The 24,928-nt window shown below is 45.3% G+C and overlaps 1 protein-coding gene and 2 pseudogenes across 1 annotated transcript; 1 reads left to right on the forward strand and 2 right to left on the reverse strand.

The window, feature by feature from the left end:
- Positions 1-1,563: 1,563 nt before the first annotated feature.
- LOC147966633 (serine/threonine-protein phosphatase 7 long form homolog) lies at positions 1,564-2,282 on the reverse strand (annotated as a pseudogene).
- Positions 2,283-3,259: 977 nt separating this feature from the next.
- Positions 3,260-6,073, reverse strand: LOC147966634 (uncharacterized; annotated as a pseudogene).
- Positions 6,074-12,797: 6,724 nt separating this feature from the next.
- Positions 12,798-13,716, forward strand: LOC147966635 (uncharacterized). The gene is made up of 4 exons (XM_087527327.1): positions 12,798-12,962; positions 13,042-13,209; positions 13,271-13,306; positions 13,424-13,716. The coding sequence occupies exons 1-4, from the start codon at positions 12,798-12,800 to the stop codon at positions 13,667-13,669; spliced, it is 615 nt and encodes a 204-aa protein (XP_087383453.1). The 3' UTR covers positions 13,670-13,716.
- The last annotated feature ends 11,212 nt before the right edge of the window (positions 13,717-24,928 follow it).

Consider the following 24,928-nt stretch of genomic DNA (forward strand, 5'->3'; position numbering starts at 1 on the left):
ATCGTCCAAGGGTAAGAGTTCTGCATCCTCGAAGGGCAAGAGTTCTGCATCGACGGAGGATAACGATGATGACTTCATGTAGTTTTTATGATGTATGTTGTAAGTTTAGTCGTACGTACCGTTAATTTAGATGTAGTTCTATCTAGTTGTTTATACTGTCTTGTTGTACGAGCATTATGTTCTATCTAAATATGATGTTGTAGTTCGGATAACAGAGTACTAAAATAGAGTAGGCATATGTCTCATACATAAGTACATAGTCATTTGTCTCATACATAGAATAGACATAAGTCTCATACATAAGTAGATGGTCATGTCTCTACTGATAGATGAAAGCGTCAGTGACGACGTCTGGCCTAGCGGGGAGGCGGATCTGGAAGCGGCGACCATCCCAACCTGTTAGGTGGCCTAATATTACGAGGAGGAATTTCAGACTCTCCCTGGTCATGCTGTGTATCCTGTGTGGGGCCTGGTGGAGGAGTCGAATACATGTTCATCCACTGGGTGTGTTGCGACATCTGAGCATGTATATTCTCCTCGGGATTTTGATCACTCCCCCACGTATCATGTGATGCTGACATAGACGCATGATATCCGTAGACTCCTGCACAATGGAACGTTTAGTCATGAAGAATGAGGTCGCCTCAATTAATATTGAAAACAATAAAAATGAAGACACTTACCTGTTGGTTGTGACGGCTGCTCTGGCTCAAACACGAAGCTCGACGAGGGACTGTGCTGTTGTGGCTGTGGAGAAAACACGAAGCTCGACAAGGGACCGTGATGCTGTGGCTGTGGAGAAAACACGAAGCCCGACGTGGGACCATAGTGTTGTGGTTGCTGCCACGTTGAACTGCCAGGTTGGTCAGGACGGGGTGGCCTGGTTGTCGGCTGATGTGCTAGACATGGACGTGGTTGATGTCGGTGCATGGAGTGACGCGACTGCTGCTGCTGGTGCTGAACAACGTTGGTTCTCCGGGTGCACGTGATAGCCTCGTACATAGTCCGTATCTTGTTCTGAATTCGTTCCAAGAAGGGCTGTAGCACTGGACGGTGTTGAAGAAGAGGTCCAGATGACAGTGATCGTCCAAAGGTGGTCACGTCCTCATAGAGTTCGTGTGTTAAGGTAGCCTGCAAATTTCCATGACGATTAATAATGTATGTCTCTTGCACGTCAAAGTATGTGACTACATTACTTAAAGAAAATATATCTTGCCGCGTACTGCCTAGAGCCCGAAGTGTCATAGCTCGGGTACATATCCGACGGAGTAGGATCCGGTATCTCCTCTGGGCGGGAGTGCTCAACGATGCGTAACCGTGTTCCGGTCATGTAGCGCCGCAGATAGAGATTGAATTCATTGAGATCAAAATTGTGATTCTCGTGCCATAGATGTGTGTTTGCTGTCTCCTATTCTATAACATACGGCTCTAGTCTAACTAACCAGTCAGCAGTTGTCCTGGTCATGCCCTTCTTTGTCGTCCTAAAATTGTGGTGTGTGTTCAACAATTACCTAAAGCTTCAAATGGAGTACTATGAAAGATAATGCAACATTGAAAAACTAGTTAATACCTATGGATGTATGCTGGCACCGGGTTCTTTATAGGGGGAGGCAGCTCCAACTGCAGAAGACCAAATTGCCTCATAACCCTCTATTGTGCCATCTCCTCGATGAAGACATCGAAGATGATCTTTGATTTTGTCATCCAGTAATCTCGGTCCCTTGTGCATAGCATAGACAGACCACCAGGGTATCTCGCTTGTATGGCTGCTTCCGTGTAGGGCTGCCAGATGACCCCGGTGTACGCATCGAACTTCTCGTTCAACGCTGTGTATGCCTTCCTGGTCTGATCACTAGCAAAGCGTCGCTGCAGAAAACAAAAGTTAGTAGCCGCTAGCATCGAACTATCTCTTGTGCAGAAAAAAATTGCATTAAACTGTAACACGGTGCATACCTCGCGACGTGTCCAACACAGACCAAAAGTAGGCATGTCGATGCCGTCAGCATCAAACATGGCGTCTATAGGCTCACGAACACGTACATCTGGCGCCCTATAGAGAACCTCTCCCACGACCATAGCTGTAGGAATAGAGGGCATCCAAGAAGGGCTGGCTTTCTCGATGTAAGCTGGCAACCGTTGCACATACCTCGGTATGTAGCCGCTAAGACCGCGGAACCCCAACTCCTCTGTCTGATCTGATCCGCCGTTTGAGCGCTCGCTATCTCGAGTGCCATAGGGATGTAGAGCGTGCTAATAGTGGTGACATGGTTTTCTGTGAACATCACCTTGCCGAAAAGCTACATCAAGTAGGCCTCCAGGCTCCGAGTGATCTGTTCCGCGGTCAACGGCGCCCGGAAGTTTTGGATCTGCATTAAGCAAAGAGAAAGTTTTAGTTAGCCGTAGTTATTTTCTCTAAAACCATATGCACGATAACTTGAAGATAAGAGGTTGGGGAAATTACCCGGAAATTGAGCAACCACTCATATTTAGGTCTGTGATGCTCCCATACCGGATCCGGAGCATCCGGAAAAACACCATGAAAACGTTGTGTAAGGGCTCGCTCCCAACCAGCCGGTGCGTCCAACGGTCCTATGGCATGACCTGCCAATGGTAGTCCGAGCAAAAGTGACACATCCTCCAGAGTAGGAGCCATCTTTCCCTATCGGAAGTGAAACGTGTGGGTCTCTGGCCTCCAACCGTCCACTAAGCAGCTCAGAAAGGACCCGTCGATGGAGATGCGTTTCTCACCCGGAATAGACTCAATCAGATGCGCGAAAGGTAAACGGCCGGCCCATTTCAACCTTCATCAGAGAACATTTCAGTTAGTGTCTCCCATTAATATGCATGTTAGTGTGCAAATTAATAAAGCACGTATCGCTGAAGCCATCCTGGGTGTATCATCCAGTTTTCCTTAGGAGTGCGAGTGACCAGAGGCTCAAGCTTGCGCTCATACCATATCGCACCACGATGACCCCTATCAATGTCCCCATTCAGCAACCACATTCCCGACATTCTTGCACATAAAAAAATCAGAACATAGTGCCACACTTAATAAAAATTCAGAACATAGCGCAACACTAAATACAAATTCCGAACATAGTGTCACACTTATAAAAATTCAGAACATGGTGCCACACTTAATACAAATTCAGAACATAGTGCCACACTTAATAAAAATTCAGAACATAGTGCCACACTTAATACAAATTCAGAACATAGTGCCACACTTAATACAAATTCAGAACATACTACTGCTAGCTTAGCTTCTTCCTCTCGCCCTTACTCCTCTACTGCCTCTACCTCCTCTTCTTCCCCGATTGCCTCGTCCACGCCCAGTGATGAAAGTGGGACAATTAGTGTCCCTATGGCCAAATTCATTGCATAGAATGCATTGCCTAGTCGGACCTCCTGCTTCAGATTCATCCATATCATTCCGGATGTGCTGACACTGCTGTCTGCCTACACTTGTATGCATGTGCTCTGGGTTTGGAATGTAACGCCTTTCAGCGGGGTTGACGCTGTTGAAATTACCCATTGATCGAAAACCCATCAGCTCACCTGTCCAGGTATTGAGGACAGACTCTTTCAGAAAAAATGGAGACACAAACGATATTGCGTCCATTCCAAGCTGCCCGCAAGCAGCAAGTACATGTGAGCAAGGTAGGTGAAGCAATTTTGTTTGTTGCATGTGCACTCACACGTTGGCCAGGCTTCATTACCAATTTTCACCTCATGCGTCCTAAACTCATTTGCACATCCGAATTTGTTGTTGGCTAAGCGGACCTCAAACCTTCTTTCTTGATTACCGATGGCGACTACAGTGTGTGATATAGCTTTTTGCATCTTGTTGTCCATGTACTTTGTGACTCTTTCACAGTACCGTGTATTCGGGTTGTTGAAGATATGTTGCTCTGCTTTTTGACGTCTATCTCTGAAATACTTGACGGTGCCATAGAAAATACCCTCAACGATGGCTGTAAGTGGCAATGCCCGGTTTCCTCTGAGGACAAAGTTGTGTGTTTCTGCGAGGTTCGTTGTCATGACACCGTACCTTGCTCCATGTGTGTCATGTAGCAAAGACCACCTCTCCAGAGGCTCATGCTCTATCCACTGCTCGAAGGTTTTAATCGACCTCCCAAGCCTTCTCCTAGTACCAGGTGGGTCAAAGCCTGGCAGGTCACATAGCCCAACAGGCTCCTCCTCCACGGCCGCTGTTCCTGTTGCCAACTGTGCAGCTACTGCTTCAACATGTGCCCTCACCGCTGCATCTCTTGCAGCTTTCCTGTCCCTCACGTGTCTCTGCGTGCACATATTAAGTCTGTCGCATATCAAATTATACTTCCATAACTGGTTCTGCTTGCAGAGTTTTTTTGAATAGATTCATCAGGTTCTTATTTCTAAACCGCGAGAAGAAATTAGCCCCCAGATGGCGCATGCACCAACGGCTCTGCAAGTCCTGCCATGGAACTTGTTCCTCAGGGCCTGGGTTTGTGAGTGTCCTTATCGCACTGAGTATACATGCATGCCTGTCATGAAGGATGCACACATTGGGCTTCTCCTTCACAACTGATATTTTCAGCTGCCTGAAGAACCATGTTCAACTTTCAATGTTCTCACTCTCCACAAAAGCAAATGCGAGTGGGACGACTTGATTTTGGCCGTCTTGACCTATGGCTGTCAGGATTTGACCCTTGTACTTGCCTGTGAGAAAAGTACCGTCAACACATATCACCGGTCGGCAATGCCTGAAAGTTTCGATGCATACACCAAAAGAGAAGAAGAGACGATGCAACACCCTCACAGTTGGGAACTCTGGCATGAACATGTCTTGGATATCGATATAGGTGCCTGGATTCCACTGCTGCAGGGTGTGGAGGAGCTGGACAACAGAGTCATATGCATCAAAATAAGAACCAAATCTCCTCTCAAGCGCCGCATGCTTAGCCCTCCAAGCCTTGCCATAAGATTCTGTACTTGAACCTGGCGAAGACTTTTGTCTGGACTGCCTTCACTTCTATAGCTTTGCCCTGCACTATCTCATCGTAAAACAACCGAGCAATAAGCGTCGATGAAAGGTTGGCATGATCCTGAGGGATGCAGGGAATAAGACAAATGTGATTAACTAAGTCATCACCCAACTTGTGCCATACTTAGGGAGAAAGCCGTACACCCTGGCGGGACAATCTGCGTTCTTGCATACCATTGTCAGGAATTTCTGACTGGACACCTGAGCTGTGAAAACCCTTTGTGTGGACATTGCCCAGTTAATTATTGCATCTTTCAGGGCTTGCTTGTTCGGATACATAGCACCCGTCGCAATATTGTTCTGGTGATATTGCCAGGCTGAATCATGTCCATCATTCACGGTCATTGCAGATGAGAAGTCATGATTCCACGATGCAGGATTCGGGACCTCCTCTGCATTTTCTTCTTCATCTGACTCGTCGGAATCATCGGCATGACCCCTTTCAACATCGGTGTCTTCTTCTTCCATTTGGTCCTGCATGTGCCCATCTACCTCGTCAGCGTCCACGTCGCCATTGTAATCACCATAGGCATTTCCTCCTTTTACCTGACTACTCTGCCCTAGTTCATAACCATAAGCATTTCCTCCTTCTACCGGACTGCTCTGTCCTTGTTCGTAACCATCATCTCCAGCATTTGACATAGATAACTGCCTCCCTACACTGCTATGACCAGGATCGTAGCCACCCTCGCCTTCATGTGCAGTGACCTCCTTCACGACGAGAAGCACTAAAGCAACAGGATTGCATCCCCTTCGTTCACAACCTTGTAACCACCGCACCCATTCGGAGTCTCGCTCTATCGGCCTCAAATAAAAGTAAATTATTGAACTTGCCCGTGTCCACAATGCATGAACACCGACGGTGTGTGTTTCAGTATCAAGACCTAAACTTGCCGCAATCCATTCTTTCAACTGACAGACAGACCATGTTTGAGGTGCGCTCATTGGCACATCTATGTGAGTAAATTCACTCAGATCTGCTCCCATCTCAGTTGTTTGGACAGTACCAGGACCATAGAAAAATCTGAAGTTCACTACATCGGACATCGCGGCTCACCTTTTTTTTTCAACAACGAAATGCAGGTATTAAGCAACAACTTAATATACCCCCACTAACAAATATTAGACATATCTATTATATTAGCTAGCTATATATTACAGAATATTAACGGAGCAACTAATACTACCGGAGCAACTACAAATTTTTACACAACTAATTAGTTAACATCTAAATATATTTACGTATACTACCGGAGCAACTACAAATTTTTACACAACTAATTAGTTAACATCTAAATATATTTACGTATACTACCGGAGCAACTAACAACAATCACACACCTAATTTATTTCACATCGAAACATATTAACAAATACTACCGGAGCACCTACGAAAAAAATGTTGGTTGAAATATACCCTTGAAGCATGCGTGCGAACGACGAACGGCGGCCTTCAATCACCGGAATCGGAGCGGGAAACTCCACCAAACTGCCGGAGCTTCACCTCCACCGCCTCCACCACACTGTCCCAGCTTCTCCACCACCACCTCCACCTCCACCGCCGCAACAAGCTCCACCAATGAGCTGGAAAAAAACTCCACCCAAATGCTCACCACGACCGCCACGAGCTACCCCATCAGTAGATCGAGGTCTCTTTTGGTTGCCCTAACTGAGTAGAATCCATTCACGGTGCCAAATCCGCAAATAAATGGTTCATTTAGGTGTAGAAATTGGGGAATTTTGGTGTACAGAGAGGAGAAGGAAAGAACAGAAGAAGAACGCTCGCGTGCGTGGGAGGAGGAAGAAGACGCAGGGAGCCTGCTGCCGCGTGAGGTGGGTCCACACCCTGTCGGCCCGCAGCTGGCCAATCGGCCCGCGATAAGCCGACAGGGGCTCGCCCCGTGACCACCGCGCCGACAGCTTCCTCTCTCCCCCTCGCGACGTGGCCTGCCCAATCCGCGCGCGACACGTCGCAGGCTGGCCAGCTGTCGGCCTGCTACTGGCCGAGTGCACCCAGTCGGCCTGTTGTGGGCTGACTAGGCCCAGTCGGTCCGCAGCGGGCCGACGGTGTATTATTTCTAAAATTCTTTTTTAAGCGTAATATTTGTGAAAATTAATTTAAAAATGTATTATTTAAAAAAAATTAGCTGGTTGGGGACGAGAACAAAGTTTTTTTTTCTATCAAATGGAAATGTTACATGATGTATGTTCGCGAGGAGACTGATGCTGGCGAACGCCCTTCCCAGCGTCTGATTTATTTTTCGTCAAACTTGTGCACTCCATGACAATTATCTTGTCTCTTTAATGCCCCCATGGCGATTATTATGAAGAGCGCGACATTTTAATAACTAGATGGTACCTCACATGCTGTTACGAAAAATGTAGTAAGGAAAAATGATATATATTAAACAAATGAAATATAAATTATTTTAATATACTTGTTAACCACGTCGTCGCTCATCTACATAAGTCCATTTCATTAGATTGAACAATGCATGTCTGTAAAGAAAAATACAAAAGATTTCCTGTAATAAAATATTTACATTAGCTAGTGCTTCAGTTTCCATCGACTAAATACTGTTGACCCCTCCATCCATCTGTAAATCCAAAACATGTCACGCATAGACCAAAAAGATGTTCCATAATTCAAATAGGCATTGGAGTTTTTCTTTGGAGGTGGATTATTCTAAGTTGCCCGCATCATAGCTAACATTTTTTTATCTTCATCTGGTGAGGATAACAAACAACCACCCGCATTGGTTTGGCATGTCGGGATAACCAATTCCAAACAACATGTACTTTAAGTCAAACAACTATGACAATGAGGAGGGATTAGTAAAATAAATCTTACCAATTGAACAAAGCCATGCTGAAGGTGTAGAAATAAAGCAATTCAATAGGAATCAAATAATAACAATCAATAATGATAATTATAGGAGGACATGTTCTTACTTCTATAGATCGGGAAATTGGCATTTGATAGCACAACCACCAAAGTTTCATCGTAAATAACAAATACAAAATCATACGGAAGAAATACACAATATATAGGTTAGAAAAAAATAAGGAGTGTTCACTATTGATGTATATCCATTGGAGTTTTGACAACTTTCAAACAATTTGTATGTTGTTTCACAATACAACTTTTAGGTCCATGGAAGGCTAATGAGAATGGATGCAAAAAATACGTTGATATTCCTTCAACTCTTTTTTATCATCTTCCTTCAATTGTTCAGACCTATAGTTGTCAATATTCTTAGGTCCACATAAATGCTAAAGTAACTCATGTCATTAACATATCGAGATGATTGGAAGACAACTGCAGAATATAGGAAAAAGTTACCTGCAAAAATCAAGTTATTTTGATTATTCAGAAATACATTCAGCACACACCAGTATTTACAAATAGTAGATGCATTGAACAACAAAAAATATTATGGGCATCATACCATCAAAAAAGATTTGCGTTTTTGTAAAGCAATTTCTTCAGAGGTTCTTCTTAGCGATGGACAATACTGCAATCTGTGCAAAACTGATGCAATCCTACTAAAATAAGGGCGGAGCATCAGTTATCTCAAGTGAATCTTAGCATCGCCTATCTCAAAAGGATTCAGTAATATGATTGACGCAACCTGCTAGAGCCAATCAGATCAGTAGCAAATTTGCAATGAGTTTACTTTTTTTGCGCGGGATCTGCAGTGAGTTTACAATCTAAAACAAAGCAAAGTTTTAAGAAAACGCTAGTAAATAATTAATATGGGGAATCAACCTGCACGGAAGGATATGCACTCACGCAAAGATTTGATGATACAATACCCAAACATCAGGGCAGTATCTACTCTTATTCATTGCTTCAGGAGTTAACCACTTAGGTCTCCTGGGGCTTTCCAGCAGCGTGAGTTTGTGCATATGGCGCTAGGGGATAGGATCAATCTACGCACACATGTATCAAGTCTAGCCGGCGGCAGATGTCAAGGTAGGGCGAGTGAGGCATACCGTGTGGTCAAGATATTGATGACTGGCCATGGCGAACCAAGAACGGTGACGACGAGACAGTTGTCGAACTCAGTTAGATAGGAGAAGGAGAGCGGCGCCGTGCGCGGTGGCTGCGTGACAGAGGCGGGCGTCTCCCATCAACGACCGACTGGTTCTAGAAGCCTACACACTCCGCCTCCGCCTCGAGATTTACCACCAGGAGATGTGGTGTCCACGAAAACTTAAAGGGAGAACAAACTATGATGCCGATGGAAGCTTAAAGCGGAGAATCGTTCCAGTTTTTACTCCAGCATTTATGCAGAGAAGATGAATAGGATCAGTTATGGAAATCAATGGGCGGGAGAGAGGAGGGGGTGTTAATTGGGACATGGGTGAGGCTGCTCACAATGGGCAAGAACATAAGCTAGTAACTTACACACTTCCCTAGACTATGTTACTATCTTCATAGTGGGTAGGAACATCTATATAGTGTCATGCAACGATGTATTTATTAAATTATAGACTCATTGTTTCTTGGAGTGTGTGATGTTCCGGTAACTTAGCTAGTTACCACAAGCACCTCTCTCTTCATTAAATATGTGACACATAAGCATAGTTGTATGGGAGTGTGTGATGTTACTGCTAATTTCCTCCCCATTGTGACCAGCCTGAGGGAGCCAATTGGGGAGATAATTGGGTCAGGATTCATAGCCGGTGTGGAAATTTTGGTCAGGGAAGGCAGCGACTCGACTCCCTACATCGCGCACGCGGAAGCAGCAGAAAACGACGAGGTAAGAAAAAAACTACCGAGGGGCACCTGCAATGATGTGGATGCCCTGCATGTTGAGATAAATTCTATAGTGGGGATGAATCTCTTAGCCCCGCCCGTTGCTGCCGGAACACATGATAACAAAAATTTTAAACAAATGTGAGAGAAATAAACTTTTTACTGTTTTCTTAACAGAAAGTGTTATGTATTATTGTAAAAAGTGCGAGTACAGGAAATATATATAACAAACATGTGATTCCTGCAAAAAAAACTTGGATAGATTGATAGAAGAGCTTCTAATACTAATTAAAATATGCTGGTTTTTCGTATGCTATTTTATTTCAATATAAATCAAATGGATATCACCTTCATTATCATCAATACTCTTCAACTGAAAAAAGTAGAAGGGCCATTCATCTCATACATCATCAATATTGATTTGGAAAAAAGTCTCCTGAGTTATCGGGTCTAAGCATACTGTGAAAATAGGCTTTTGGTACCTTACACCACCAATTTGTTTGAAATCAAGCTATAATCCTTAACATAAGCTATGCACATGGTAAAGAAGAAATACATTACCTTTTGATGACTGATGCACATCCGGAAGGCATTAATGATTACTCTAACATAGATGTGTTGACAGTGAATTGCACCTTAGATGGAGTTGCGTGCAAAGAGGATGGCACTGATGCAAGTAGTTAACATAAGCAGTAATGTTGTGGAATTGTCACGGCAGATGTCCTCTTGCAAGGACTTAATCGTGGAGCCATCGCAACTAGGAAGCTTAAAGGGGTTAATCGGGACAAAGGACACGCGAGGTTTATACTAGTTCAGCCCCTTGCGGTGAAGGAAGGCCTACGTCTAGTTGGGTTGGTATTGCTTGAGGTTTCGATGACCAGGGAGCGAGATACGCTATGCCCGGTTCTCGATTGGTTGTTTCTTGCCCTAAGCCGCCGGCGGGTCGTTCCCTTATATACACGGGTTGACGTCCTGCGGCCTACAGAGTCCCGGCCGGCTCATAAACAGTGTCCGGCTCGGTGACTAGTTACCTCTACCTTATGTTACAAGTCATGTCATTACGGCGGTTTGTCTCTATGGGCCTTAAGCTCTATGAACCGCCATCCTCACGCTGGGTCTTGGGCTTCCTTTACGATGAGTCTTCTTTGCATAACCCGGCCCCTCCTGGCCGGCTTACTCAAATAGTTATATCCCCAACATTAGGCCCCAGATTGATTTGGACCGGTTCATGTCAATCTTAAAATACCTTAAGAATCAGTCCTTCTGTCTTCTGTCCGTGAAAAGGTCATAACCCATTGTGACGTCATCTTCTGGATCCGGGTTAACCCACCGTGACATCATCTTTTAATTAAATCCTTATCTTATTTCATCATATCTTCAACGGATCTTTGCCTTAACTGACCATCCCTAAAATCGAGGCGTCGGGGTCGTTGTAAAATGATATTCCATCTCCTCGTTTCTCGCGCCGTCTTGGTCGGCCCCTCCTTATAAATAGATGCGACCTAGGTCTTTTTCATTTCCTTCAGTCGTCTTCCTCCTCGCACCTCCTTCTTTGCTGCTCAAGCTCCGCCGCCGCCGCCGTCGACCCCCTCGTCTTCACCGACTCAGGCCGCTGCATCACCCTGATTCTGACCAGAAAACGACGGCGACCCTCCGCAGTTCTTCCGCATCTGTGAGTACCTCTTTTCCCCCTTCTCAGATCTGCATTGAAACCGTCTTGAGTTCGTCGTCGTTCATCGCCGCCCGACGCAAACCTCCATTAGTTCTCACCTCCAATGCCTTGTTTAGATTATAAAAAATAACTTAGAACTGCTGCGGAAAATGTTTGTGCTTATCCTGTATGAGAACAGATCTCATTTCCCTTGTTTTGGAAGCCCTCCGCGAGTACATGAACTTCTCTGTACTGTTTTAGGTCTAGAAATATTTTCCTTTCCAGAGCATCGTTTGATCCAAAATAATGATTGCAACTTGTGAAACATGTTTGTTCCACACTTAGCCAAAAAACTGCGTCTGTTGACTCTGTTTCAGCCATAGTAGTCCGTGTAGCCGGTTTAAGATAATACCGACTGTCAGCACCGCTTGCCTCTGGCGACTTAAGAAAACCTTAATCATCTTTAATACATGCAGCTGTTAAACATTATCACATAGTTACCTGTATGTCATTAGGCCCCTTCTCAAGCCGCCATCTTAAATAACCCAATAATGTTTATTCTCTGGGTTATAATAAACCAGAACAATTTCCTTTATCTTGTTGTAGGCTTCAATTTACCCAATGGCACCCAAAGCTGTTAAACCTCCGGTTACCTGCAACTTGGTCCCATCCATTATTACAGAGAGCAAACTGTCCAAGTTTGTAAAGTCTGGCCATCTGCCCAAGAAGGATGTCATGTCTTATCGTGCTCCTGAACCGTCTCAAGAGAAACCTCAACCCAAGGAAGGAGAGGTGATCATTTTTACCGATCACATGAGCCGGGGATTTGCTCCTCCCGGTTCAAAATTCTTTAGAGACGTTCTGCACTTCTTTGACTTAAGACCTCAAGACATCGGGCCCAATTCCGTGTCAAATATCTGCAACTTCCAAGTTTTCTGTGAGGTCTACCTTGGAGAAGAACCCAACCTACTTTTGTTCAGGGAATTGTTCTATTTGAACCGGTAGAATGGGGGGCCAGCGGGCCCAGTTTGGAGCTTGGTGGCATATCGATTCAAAGGCGGAGAGACTGCCTGTTCCCTTATGCTGAATTGCCGAGTCATCCAAAGGACTGGAACCAGACATGGTTCTACTGCCAAGATACTTCTCCGGCTGGTGAAAACCCGCTGCCCGGCTTCCGTGCATTGCGCGTTGAACCTACTCACCCGCTGCCGGATAAGTTGACTGCTATTGAACGTCTGCCACTCACCCCCAAGATCAAGAAGATTAAAGCTCTTTTAGGGAACGGCTTAGATGGCATTGACCTGGTCCGAGTCTGGGTTGCTTGGAGAATAATTCCGTTAAGCCCCCGCCCCGGCTTAATGTGTAATTATTCAGGTGAGAAAGATGACCCTCAGCGTCATAGTCCTGACGACTTACCAGATGACGTAGTGGAAGCTACAACTCAGTCTTTGTTGAAAGAGGGCACAGTGAATAGTAACGCTTTCGGCTTACTACCTTTTTGCCAGAAGAACCCGGCCCCTGCAGTAAGTTTCCAGCCGTCGGGTTATTTTTTTACCATGTTATACTGTATTCTTACGCATAACCCTTTATAACCTTTTACAGGCAAATGATAACTTCTGGAAAATCCAATATGATCATGAGGCGGCCAAGACAGCCAGGGCGGCCAAGAGGGCCGAAAGGAAAACCGCCAAGCCCACCACTTCAAGGAAAAGGAAGCCAAGCGCTTCTGAGTTGTTTCAGCTTGATGATACTGATGATAATGAGGAAGAGGTAATCTTTTAATTTCCCTTTCTCCTTTATCACTACTTTACTGATATTAACCTTCTTTCAGGAAGACACGGGCAACAACCAACCCGTCGAGGAAGAGGTAATTATAATCTCCTCTGACTCCGAACTTTGGCCGCGTCAGAAAATTCGAAGAGTAACCCGGAAAGTAAGATTTTCACACCCTTTGGCTTACCAAGATCCTGACTTTCTTTTGAAGCAACAGCAATTTGAAAACCGGAGGCAGACCCGGACCAGCAAGGATGCAGAGCTATCCTCCGGCTTGCCTGACACAACCCGGAAGCGTCGGACTGAGGTTATCTCCAATTTATACCCTTTTTTACCTTTGGCGGGTCTAATCCGTCAACCTCTCAATTCCTCTGACTCCAATTACCAGGATACCTCTCCTTCATCCGGCGAGTCCATGCAATCAAACATGCCGGCTTTTAAGACTGCCCCTGGGTAATATCAATTTATTCACCTTATGTTTTTCTTTCTTCATGTTTCTTTACTTATTTCTCTGCTTTGCCCACAACGTGCAGGTTAAGCCCAGGAAGAAAACCAAGAAAGATAAACCGGCCCAAACCCCTGTGGTGACTGAACCGGAACATGGTATAGCTGCTCCCAACTCCCACACATCAACCGCCGCCTAAGCCGGCTCAAGACATTGCAGCACCAACTTCTGACCCGCCTGCTGAAGATATTCCTGATGGTTCTGTTAACCCAGAGGCACCTAGCCCAGTCAAAATGGCTGACCCAGAAGTGGAATTTCTCAAGGCTCAATTCGTTGAGCCGGCCAGGCCCACCATCCTTGCCAAATGCTCGGCTAAAGAGGAGTTGCTAGAACGCCGTAAGGCCAAGATGGATATCACCGACTATACTCATTTGAGTATTGGAGAGATCGTCTCGGGCTATATCAACCAGGTGCAAAGCAGCCGTGACCTGGAAATTGACATGGTGAAGCAAATACAGCAAAAATCTGAGGTATGACTTATGCTTCCTTACTTTCAATCATACTTACTGTACCAGCCCCCAAGTCTGTTACTTATGAATAAATATGCTATAGACTTAGAAAAATTGTTAGAGCTGCTTGCCCGGCTTAAAGAAAAATATTTAAACCTGATGTAACACAATACCTTTAACTTGCGATACACATTAGCCCCCAAGTGCCAAGTATCTTTGCTTGCAAAGTATTTGGGACTTAATATCCAGGTCCGACTTAATAATTTAGAAAGCTTTGTATACATTAGCCCCCAAGTGTCAAGTATCTTTGCTTGCAAAGTGCTTGGGACTTAATATTATTTACCGTAATCTTGACTACTATCCGGTGCAATGCAGGCCATCATAAGTCAATTTGAATCGGAGATTGTTGACCTGAAGAACCGCGTGGCAGCCCAGGAGATTGAAACTCAAAAGGCTAACTCCAAATTTGAATTCAGCGTCTCTGAACAAGAGAAGCTGAAGAAAAAATTTGAGTCGGAGAAGAAAATTTGGACTGACGAAAAGGCCGGACTAGTGACCCGGGCCGAGACAGCAGAGGCGTCGCTGGCAAATGCAACAGCCGAACTGACCGGCTTACAACGCCAGATATCTCGGATGGTCTCAGCGATCTTTGGTAAGTTATCTTAAGCAAGCATAAAATATTGTAAATATTCCTTCAATTGTTACCTGAGGTTTACCTTATACTTACCAATACAGGCCCCAGGAGCACAAACCTCAAGAAGAATATGCTGATCAAATTGAAGGCGGTGTATACTCTAGTAGAGCAACTGTACATCGGGTCACAACGTGCCTTGGCCGTTGTATCCTTATCAAATGATGTGCCCTACCTCTTGCAAGATGTGTTACAACGGCTTGCTGTACTTCCTCAGCGGATTCAAGAGTTGAGACGGGCCCAAGCAAGAGCCGGAGCAATAGCCGCTTTGAGTCGGGCCAAAGCCTGGTTACGAGGGCTAGACCCGGCCGACATCGCTCTTGGGTATCCAAGTTTAAAGGAGGATGGCACTCCATTTGATGAAAATGATTTCACCACCTGCGTGAGGGATATACGCCCTGTGGCCACTCAAATTGGAAATGACACTGACCTCACCAAGTGTCAGCCGGGTTATGACAAGGAGAATCGGAGAATCTCCACGCCGCATTATGACGATGTCAGCTTGATCCCTCCAATCCGTAAGCACACCTTTGCCCCTGAAGTCGACCCAACGGGTTTAATAGATAATGAAGCTGAGTTTGAGGCTTTGAGTGGCATTGACTGGGCCTCATCATCCTTCCAGGACAAAGCAGCCGGCGGAGAGGCGGAGAAGGATAACCCGGAAGCTTCAAGTCAACCCCAAGAGTAGATTGCCAGGCGCCACCTGCTTATGTCGTTGTAGAAAAACAATGCCACATCATTCAGACTCGGGGAGTCTTGTAATAGAGTAGAAAATACTTTGAGTTTTGCTATGCCTTTGCGCACGCTTATGGCCCTTAATACTTGCATAAGCCACTGTCACTATGCACTTTGTAGTTTATATGAATCTATTATGTCCTTTGCAGAAATGTCTTGCATTGCCTTGCCATGCTTACAGCTGCTTTTCTGGCTTATATAAGCCAACCCCTGAGGGTAAGTTTAACTCCTGAAAATTGGCACATAAAAGTTCACCTGGTACTTAACAACCTGATGTAACCAGTATTAATCCTGGAGGATTGTAATGTATTCCATTGTATTTTCAAGAGGGTCACAAGATATCCAATGTTGATACTTGTAAAATATGATGAACAAAATTCAAGGGTTTCTGATTCGAATACGATCAGTGAACCATTCCAAAGGGGTTGAGCTAAGATTCGGATACGATCTGTTAGCCCCCAGTGGCTGTGGCGATGCCGATCAAGTGGGTATCGACAGCTATGTTCTCTTTGGTTCAAATACGACCTATATTTGAACAGGAAGCCCCCAAGTGACCATAAGAGTTGTTTAATGACGCTGATTCGAATACGATCCACATCAGACCCAAAGGGGTTAAGCTATGATTCAAATATGATCAAGAAGCCCCCAAGTGGGTTTGGCAGTATGCCGATCAAGTGGGTATCGACAGCTATGTTCTCTTTGGTTCGAATACGACCTATGTTTGAACAGGAAGCCCCCAAATGATCACGGCTAGATTCAGATATGATCATAAGCCGGACCAAAGGAAAGCCGGATTCAGATATGATCCGCCTTTCCTTGGTTATCTCCACCACCTGACAAAGAAAACACATAAACCTTTTTGGGAGTGGAAAAAAGGACAGAGGTCCTGCTTTATTGCTTTATGTAATATACATAGTATAAGTATATACACATTAGAGCCGATGGCTCAAGTATAATAAGGCCGAAGATGAGCGATATTCCACGGCCGACGGGTCTCCTCCTCCGACTTACGTGAGTCTTTATGCTCCCGAATGTCGATAAGGTAGTATGATCCGTTGTTCAGATTCTTGCTGACCACAAAGGGTCCTTCCCAAGGAGGGGATAGCTTGTGCATGTCAGATTGATCCTGGATGAGTTGGAGCACTAAGTCGCCTTCCTGAAAGGTTCTGGACCTAACCTGGCGGTTGTGGTAGCGGCGTAGGTCTTGCTGGTAAATCGCCGAGCGGGCTATTGCCAAGTCTCGCTCTTCATCCAACAGGTCAAGTGCGTCTTGCCGAGCTTTTTCATTGTCTTCCTCAACATAAGCCGCCACACGGGGTGAGTCATGACGGATGTCAGTTGGCAGGACCACCTCTGCTCCATACACCATAAAGAAAGGCATGTAACCCGTAGATCTGTTAGGTGTAGTATTGATGCTCCAAAGTACAGAAGGTAACTCCTCCACCCAACAACCCGGCGTCCGCTGCAAGGGGACCAAGAGCCGGGGCTTGATACCCCTCAAGATTTCTTGATTAGCTTGTTCTGCTTGACCATTGGATTGAGGGTGAGCCACAGCTAAAACGTCAAGCCGGATATGCTCTCGTTGACAAAACTCTTCCATAACTCCTTTGGAGAGGTTAGTGCCATTATCAGTTATAATGCTGTGTGGAAAACCAAAGCAAAAAATCACCTTTTTCATAAACTGGACCGCCGTGGCTGCATCACACTTCCTGACTGGCTCTGCCTCCACCCACTTTGTGAACTTGTCAACCGCCACCAAGAGGTGCGTCTTTTTATCCTTAGACCTTTTGAAAGGACCGACCATATTAAGCCCCCAGACTACAAATGCCCAAGTAATTGGAATCATCCTCAATTCTTGAGCAGGCACATGGGCTCGTCGTGAGAATTTATGACATCCATCACATTTACTGACCAGGTCTTCTGCATCAGCATGAGTCGTCAGCCAATAAAACCCATGACGGAAAGCTTTGGCCACAAGAGATTTTGAGCCGGCGTGATGACCATAATCGCCTTCATGAATGTCATGAAGGATCTCCTGACCCTCTGTAGGTGACACGCAACGTTGAAATGCTCCAGTGACGCTGCAGTGATGTAACTCGCCATTGACAATTGTCATGGACTTGGACCGCCGGGCGATTTGTCTTGCCAAGGTCTCATCTTCAGGCAACTCTCCCCGGGTCATGTAAGCCAAATAAGGCACTGTCCAATCCTGGATAATGTGGAGAGCCGCCACCAACTGTGCCTCCGGGTCTGGTACTGCCAGATCTTCCTCTGTAGGTAACTTAACAGAAGGATTATGCAAAACATCAAGAAAGGTGTTAGGCGGCACCGGCTTACGCTGAGACCCCAGCCGGCTTAAGGCATCAGCCGCCTCATTCTTCCTTCAATCAATGTGTTCCACCACATAACCCTTGAAATGTCCAGCCACGACATCGACTTCACGACGGTAAGCTGCCATAAGGGGATCTTTAGAGTCCCACTTGCCTGACACCTGTTGATCCACAAGGTCTGAGTCTCCCAAGCATCTTACCCGGCTCAAGTTCATCTCTTTGGCCATCCAGAGACCATGGAGTAGGGCCTCGTACTTAGCTGCATTGTTAGTACAAGGAAACATAAGCCGGAGCACATAACAAAATTTGTCACCTCGAGGGGAAGTTAACACGACTCCAGCCCCCGAGCCTTCCAACTGTCTGGACCCATCAAAGTGAATAGTCCAATAAGTGTTATCGGGCTTCTCCTCAGGTGCATGTAGCTCTGTCCAGTCATTGATGAAATCCACCAAAGCTTGAGACTTAATGGCAGTGCGTGGTACGTATTTCAGACCATGAGGCCCGAGCTCGATGGCCCACTTGGCGACTCGTCCTGTAGCCTCTCTGTTCTGAATAATGTCTCCCAAGGGGGCAAAACTTACCACAGTGATAGGGTGACCTTGGAAGTATTGCTTCAGCTTCCATCTTGCCATGAACACCCCGTAAACAAGTTTCTGCCAATGAGGATATCTTTGTTTTGACTCGATGAGTACTTCACTGACATAATAAACCGGCCGTTGAACCGGATGTTCCTTACCAGCCTCCTTGCGCTCTACCACAATTGCCACACTGACGGCTCGTGAATTAGCAGCGACATATAACAGCAAAGGCTCTTTGTCAATGGGAGCTGCAAGAACTGGCGGCTCAGATAACTGCCTCTTCAAATCCTCAAAAGCAGCATTAGCAGCATTACTCCAGACAAAGGTGTCTGCCTTCTTCATCAGTTGGTACAGCGGTAGGGCCTTCTCACCTAACCGGCTTATGAAACGGCTTAAAGCGGCAACACGACCCGCCAGTCGCTGAACATCATTGATACATGCCGGTTAGCCAAAGAAGTGATTGCCTTAATCTTCTCCGGATTAGCCTCGATGCCCCTGTTTGAGACCAAGAATCCCAAAAGCTTGCCTGCAGGCACACCAAATACATGTTGGAAATATGCCCTAGAGGCAATAATAAATTGATTATTATTATATTTCCTTGTTCATGATAATCGTTTATTATCCATGCTAGAATTGTATTGATAGGAAACTCAGATACATGTGTGGATACATAGACAACACCATGTCCCTAGTAAGCCTCTAGTTGACTAGCTCGTTGATCAATAGATGGTTACGGTTTCCTGACCATGGACATAGGATGTCATTGATAACAGGATCACATCATTAGGAGAATGATGTGATGGACAAGACCCAATCCTAAGCATAGCTCATAGATCGTGTAGTTCGTGTGCTAAAGCTTTTCTAATGTCAAGTATCATTTCCTTAGACCATGAGATTGTGCAACTCCCGGATACCGTAGGAGTGCTTTGGGTGTACCAAACGTCACAACGTAACTGGGTGACTATAAAGGTGCACTACGGGTATCTCCGAAAGTGTCTGTTGGGTTGGCACGAATCGAGACTGGGATTTGTCACTCCGTGTGATGGAGAGGTATCTCTGGGCCCACTCGGTAGGACATCATCATAATGTGCACAATGTGATCAAGGAGTTGATCACGGGATGATGTGTTACGGAACAAGTAAAGAGACTTGCCGGTAACGAGATTGAACAAGGTATCAGGATACCGACGATCGAATCTCGGGCAAGTGTCGTACCGATAGACAAAGGGAATTGTATACGGGATTGATTAAGTCCTTGACATCGTGGTTCATCCAATGAGATCATCGTGGAACATGTGGAAGCCAACATGGGTATCCAGATCCCGCTGTTGGTTATTGACCGGAGAACGTCTCGGTCATGTCTGCATGTCTCCCGAACCCGTAGGGTCTACACACTTAAGGTTTGATGACGCTAGGGTTATAAAGGAAGCTTGTATGTGGTTACCGAATGTTGTTCGGAGTCCCGGATGAGATCTCGGACGTCACGAGGAGTTCCGGAATGGTCCGGAGGTAAAGAATTATATATAGGAAGTGCCATTTCGGCCATCGGGACAAGTTTCGGGGTTATCGGTATTGTACCGGGACCACCGGAAGGGTCCCGGGGGCCCACCGGGTGGGGCCACCTGCCCCGAGGGGCCACATGGGCTATAGGGGGTGCGCCTTGGCCTACATGGGCCAAGGGCACCAGCCCCAAGGGGCCCATGTGCCTAGGGTTTCACAAAGGGAAGAGTCCCAATAGTGGAAGGCACCTCCTAGGTGCCTTGGGGGGAAGGGAAACCTCCCTGGCCGCCGCCCCCCCTAGGAGATTGGATCTCCTAGGGCCGGCGCCCCCCCCTTGGCCCTCCTATATATAGTGGGGGAAGGAGGGATTTTCATCGATGCCTTTGGTTGCCTCCTTCTCCCTCTCCAACACCTCTTCCTCCTCTTCTGCGGTGCTTGGCGAAGCCCTGCAGGATTGCCACGCTCCTCCATCACCACCACGCCGTTGTGCTGCTGCTGGATGGAGTCCTCCTCAACCTCTCCCTCTCTCCTTGCTGGATCAAGGCATGGGAGACGTCGTCGGGCTGTACGTGTGTTGAACGCAGAGGCGCCATCCGTTCGGCACTAGGATCTCCGGTGATTTGGATCACGACGAGTACGACTCCATCAACCCCGTTCTCTTGAACACTTCCGCTTAGCGATCTACAAGGGTATGTAGATGCACTCTCCTTCCCCTCGTTTCTAGTCTCTCCATAGATAGATCTTGGTGACACGTAAGAAAATTTTGAATTTCTGCTACGTTCCCCAACAGTGGCATCATGAGCTAGGTCTATGCGTAGTTTCTATGCACGAGTAGAACACAAAGTAGTTGTGGGCGTTGATTTTGTTCAATATGCTTGCCGTTACTAGTCTTATCTTGATTCGGCGGCATCGTGGGATGAAGCGGCCCGGACCGACCTTCCACGTACTCTTACGTGAGACAGGTTCCACCGACTGACATGCACTATTTGCATGAGGTGGCTAGCGGGTGCCAGTCTCTCCCACTTTAGTCGGATCGGATTCGATGAAAAGGGTCCTTATGAAGGGTAAATAGAAATTGGCATATCACGTTGTGGTTTTGCGTAGGTAAGAAACGTTCTTGCTAGAAACCCATAGCAGCCACGTAAAACATGCAAACAACAATTAGAGGACGTCTAACTTGTGTTTGCAGGGTATGCTATGTGATGTGATATGGCCAAAAGGATGTGATGAATGATATATGTGATGTATGAGATTGATCATGTTCTTGTAATAGGAATCACGACTTGCATGTCGATGACGTGACAAGATGATCATGGAGCCCCAAGATGGAGATCAAAGGAGCTATATGATATTGGCCATATCATGTCACTATTATTTGATTGCATGTGATGTTTATCATGTTTATACATCTTATTTTCTTACAACGACGGTAGTAAATAAGATGATCCCTCATTACAATTTCAAGAATGTGTTCTCCCCTAACTGTGCACCGTTGCTAAAGTTCGTCGTTTCGAAGCACCACGTGATGATCGGGTGTGATAGATCCTTACATTCACATGCAACGGGTGTAAGACAGTTTTACACATGCAAAACACTTAGGGTTAACTTAACGAGCCTAGCATGTGCATAGACATGGCCTCGGAACACAGAAGACCGAAAGGTCGAGCATGAGTCGTATGGTAGATACGATCAACATGAAGATGTTCACCGACGTTGACTAGTCCGTCTCACGTGATGATCGGACACGGCCTAGTTGACTCGGATCATGTAATCGCTTAGATGCCTAGAGGGATGTCTATCTGAGTGGGAGTTCATAAGATGAACTTAATTATCCTGAACATGGTCAAAAGGTCTTCGCGAATTATGTCGTAGCTCGCGCTTCAGTTCTACTGTTTAGATATGTTCCTAGAGAAAATTTAGTTGAAAAGTTGATAGTAGCAATTATGCGGACTAGGTCCGTAAACTGAGGATTGTCCTCATTGCTTCATAGAAGGCTTATGTCCTTAATGCACCGCTCAGTGTGCTAAACCTCGAACGTCATCTGTGGATGTTGCGAACATCTGACATACACATTTTGATAACTACGTGATAGTTCAGTTAAACGGTTTAGAATTGAGGCACCGAAAACGTTTTTGAAACATCGCGAAACATATGAGATGTTTCGAGGGCTGAAATTGGGATTTCAGGCTCGTGCCCACGTCAAGAGGTATAAGACCTCCGACGATTTTCTTAGCCTGCAAACTAAGGGAGAAAAGCTCAATTGTTGAGCTTGTGCTTAGATTGTCTGAGTACAACAATCGCTTGAATCGAGTGGGAGTTGATCTTCCAGATGAAATAGTGATGGTTCTCCGACGTCATTACCACCAAGCTACTTGAGCTTCGTGATGAACTATAATATATCAGGGACATATATGATGATCCTTGAGATATTCGCAATGTTTGACACCACAAAAGTAGAGATCAAGAAGGAGCATCAATTGTTGATGGTTGGTGAAACCACTAGTTTCAAGAAGGGCAAGGGCAAAAAGGGATGCTTCATGAAACGGCAAATCAGCTGCTGCTCTAGTGAAGAAACCCAAGGTTGAACCCAAACCCGAGACTAAGTGCTTCTGTAATAAAGGGAACAGCCACTGGAGCAGAATTACCCTAGATACTTGGTAGATAAGAAGGCTGGCAAGGTCGATAGAAGTATATTGGATGTATTATGTTAATGTGTACTTTACTAGTACTGCTAGTAGCACCAGGGTATTAGATACCGGTTCGGTTGCTAAGTGTTAGTAACTCAAAACAAAAGGCTACGGAATAAACGGAGACTAGCTAAAGGTGAGCTGACGATATGTGTTGGAAGTGTTTCCAATGTTGATATGATCAAGCAACGCACGCTCCCTCTACCATCGAGATTGGTGTTAAACCTAAATAATTGTTATTTGGTGTTTGCGTTGAGCATAGACATGATTGGATTATGCCTATCGCAATACGATTATTCATTTAAGAAGAATAATGGTTACTCTGTTTATTTGAATAATACCTTCAAATGGTCTTACACCTGAAATGAATGGTTTATTGAATCTCGATCGTAGTGATACACATGTTCATGCCAAAAGATAGTAATGATAGTACCACCTACTTGTGGCACTGCCACGTAAGTCATATCGGTATAAAACGCATGAAGAAGCTCCATGTTGATGGATCTTTGGGCTCACTCGTTTTTGAAAGGTTTGAGACATGCGAACCATGTCTATTGGTGTATTTGCATGAAGAAACTCCATGCAAATGGACCGTTTAGACTCACTTGATTTTGAATCACTTGAGACATGCAAATCATACCACATGGGCAAGATGACTGAAAGCCTCGGTTTCAGTAAAATGGAACTAGAAAGCAACTTGTTGGAAGTAATACATTTTGATGTGTGCAGTCCAATGAGTGCTGAGGCATGTAGTGGATATCGTTATGTTCTTACTTCACAGATGATTTGAGTAGATGTTGAGTATATTTACTTGATAAATCACGAGTCTGAATTATTGAAAGGTTCAAGTAATTTCAGGGTGAAGTTGAAAGATCGTCGTGACAAGAGGATAAAATATCTATGATATGATCATAGAGATGAATATCTGAATTACGAGTTTGGCACAGAATTAAGACATTGTGGAAATTGTTTCACAACTAATACAGCCTAGAACACCATAGTGTGATGGTGTGTCCGAACATCATAACTGCACCCTATTGGATATGATGCATACCATGATGTCTCTTATCGAATTACCACGATAGTTTATGGGTTAGGCATTAGAGACAACCACATTCACTTTAAATAGGGCACCATGTAATTCCGATGATATGACACCGTATGAACTATGGTTTAGAGAAACCTAAGCTGTCATTTCTTAAAGGTTTGGGGTTGCGACGCTTATGTGAAAAAGTTTCAGGCTGATAAGCTCGAACCCAAAGCGGATAAATGCATCTTCATAGGACACCCAAAACAGTTGGGTATGCCTCCTGTCTCAGATCCGAAAGCAATAAGGGATTGTTTCTAGAATCAGGTCCTTTCTCGAGGAAAAGTTTCTCTCGAAAGAATTGAGTGGGAGGATGGTGGAGACTTGATGAGGTTATTGAACCGTCTCTTCAATTAGTGTGTGGCAGGGCACAGGAAGTTGTTCCTGTGGCACCTACACCAATTGAAGTGGAAGCTTATGATAGTGATCATGAAACTTCGGATCAAGTCACTACCAAACCTCGTGGGATGACAAGGATGCGTACTACTTCAGAGTGGTACGTAATCCTGTCTTGGAAGTCATGTTGCTAGACAACAGTGAACCTACGAGCTATGGAGAAGCGATGGTGGGCCTGGATTCCGATAAATGGCTCGAGGCCATAAAATCCGAGAGAGGATCCATGTATGAAAACAAAGTGTAGACTTTGGAAGAACTACTTGATGGTCGTGAGGCTGTTGAGTACAGATGGATTTAAAAGGAAGACGGACAATGATGGTAAATGTCACCATTAAGAAAGCTCGACTTGTCGTTAAGAAGTTTCCCGACAAGTTCAAGGAGTTGACTACGGTGAGACTTTCTCACTCGTAGCGATGCTAAGAGTCTGTTGGAATTATATTAGCGATTACTGCATTATTTATGAAATCTTGCAGATGGGATGTCAAAACATTGTTTCCTCGACGATTTTCTTGAGGAAAGGTTGTATGTGATACAACCGGAAGGTTTTGTCAATCCTGAAAGATGCTGATAAGTATGCAAAGCTCCAGCAATCCTTCTGAGGACTGGAGTAAGCATCTCGGAGTTGGAATGTATGCTTTGATGATGATCAAAGATTTTGGGTTTATACAAAGTTTATGAGAAACTTGTATTTCCAAAGAAGTGAGTGGGAGCACTATAGAATTTCTGATGAGTATATGTTGTTGACATATTGTTGATCAG

This window comes from Triticum urartu, chromosome 6A (genome assembly GCF_056163025.1).
Source record: "Triticum urartu cultivar PI428250 chromosome 6A, HENAU_Tu73, whole genome shotgun sequence".
Taxonomy (NCBI): domain Eukaryota; kingdom Viridiplantae; phylum Streptophyta; class Magnoliopsida; order Poales; family Poaceae; genus Triticum; species Triticum urartu.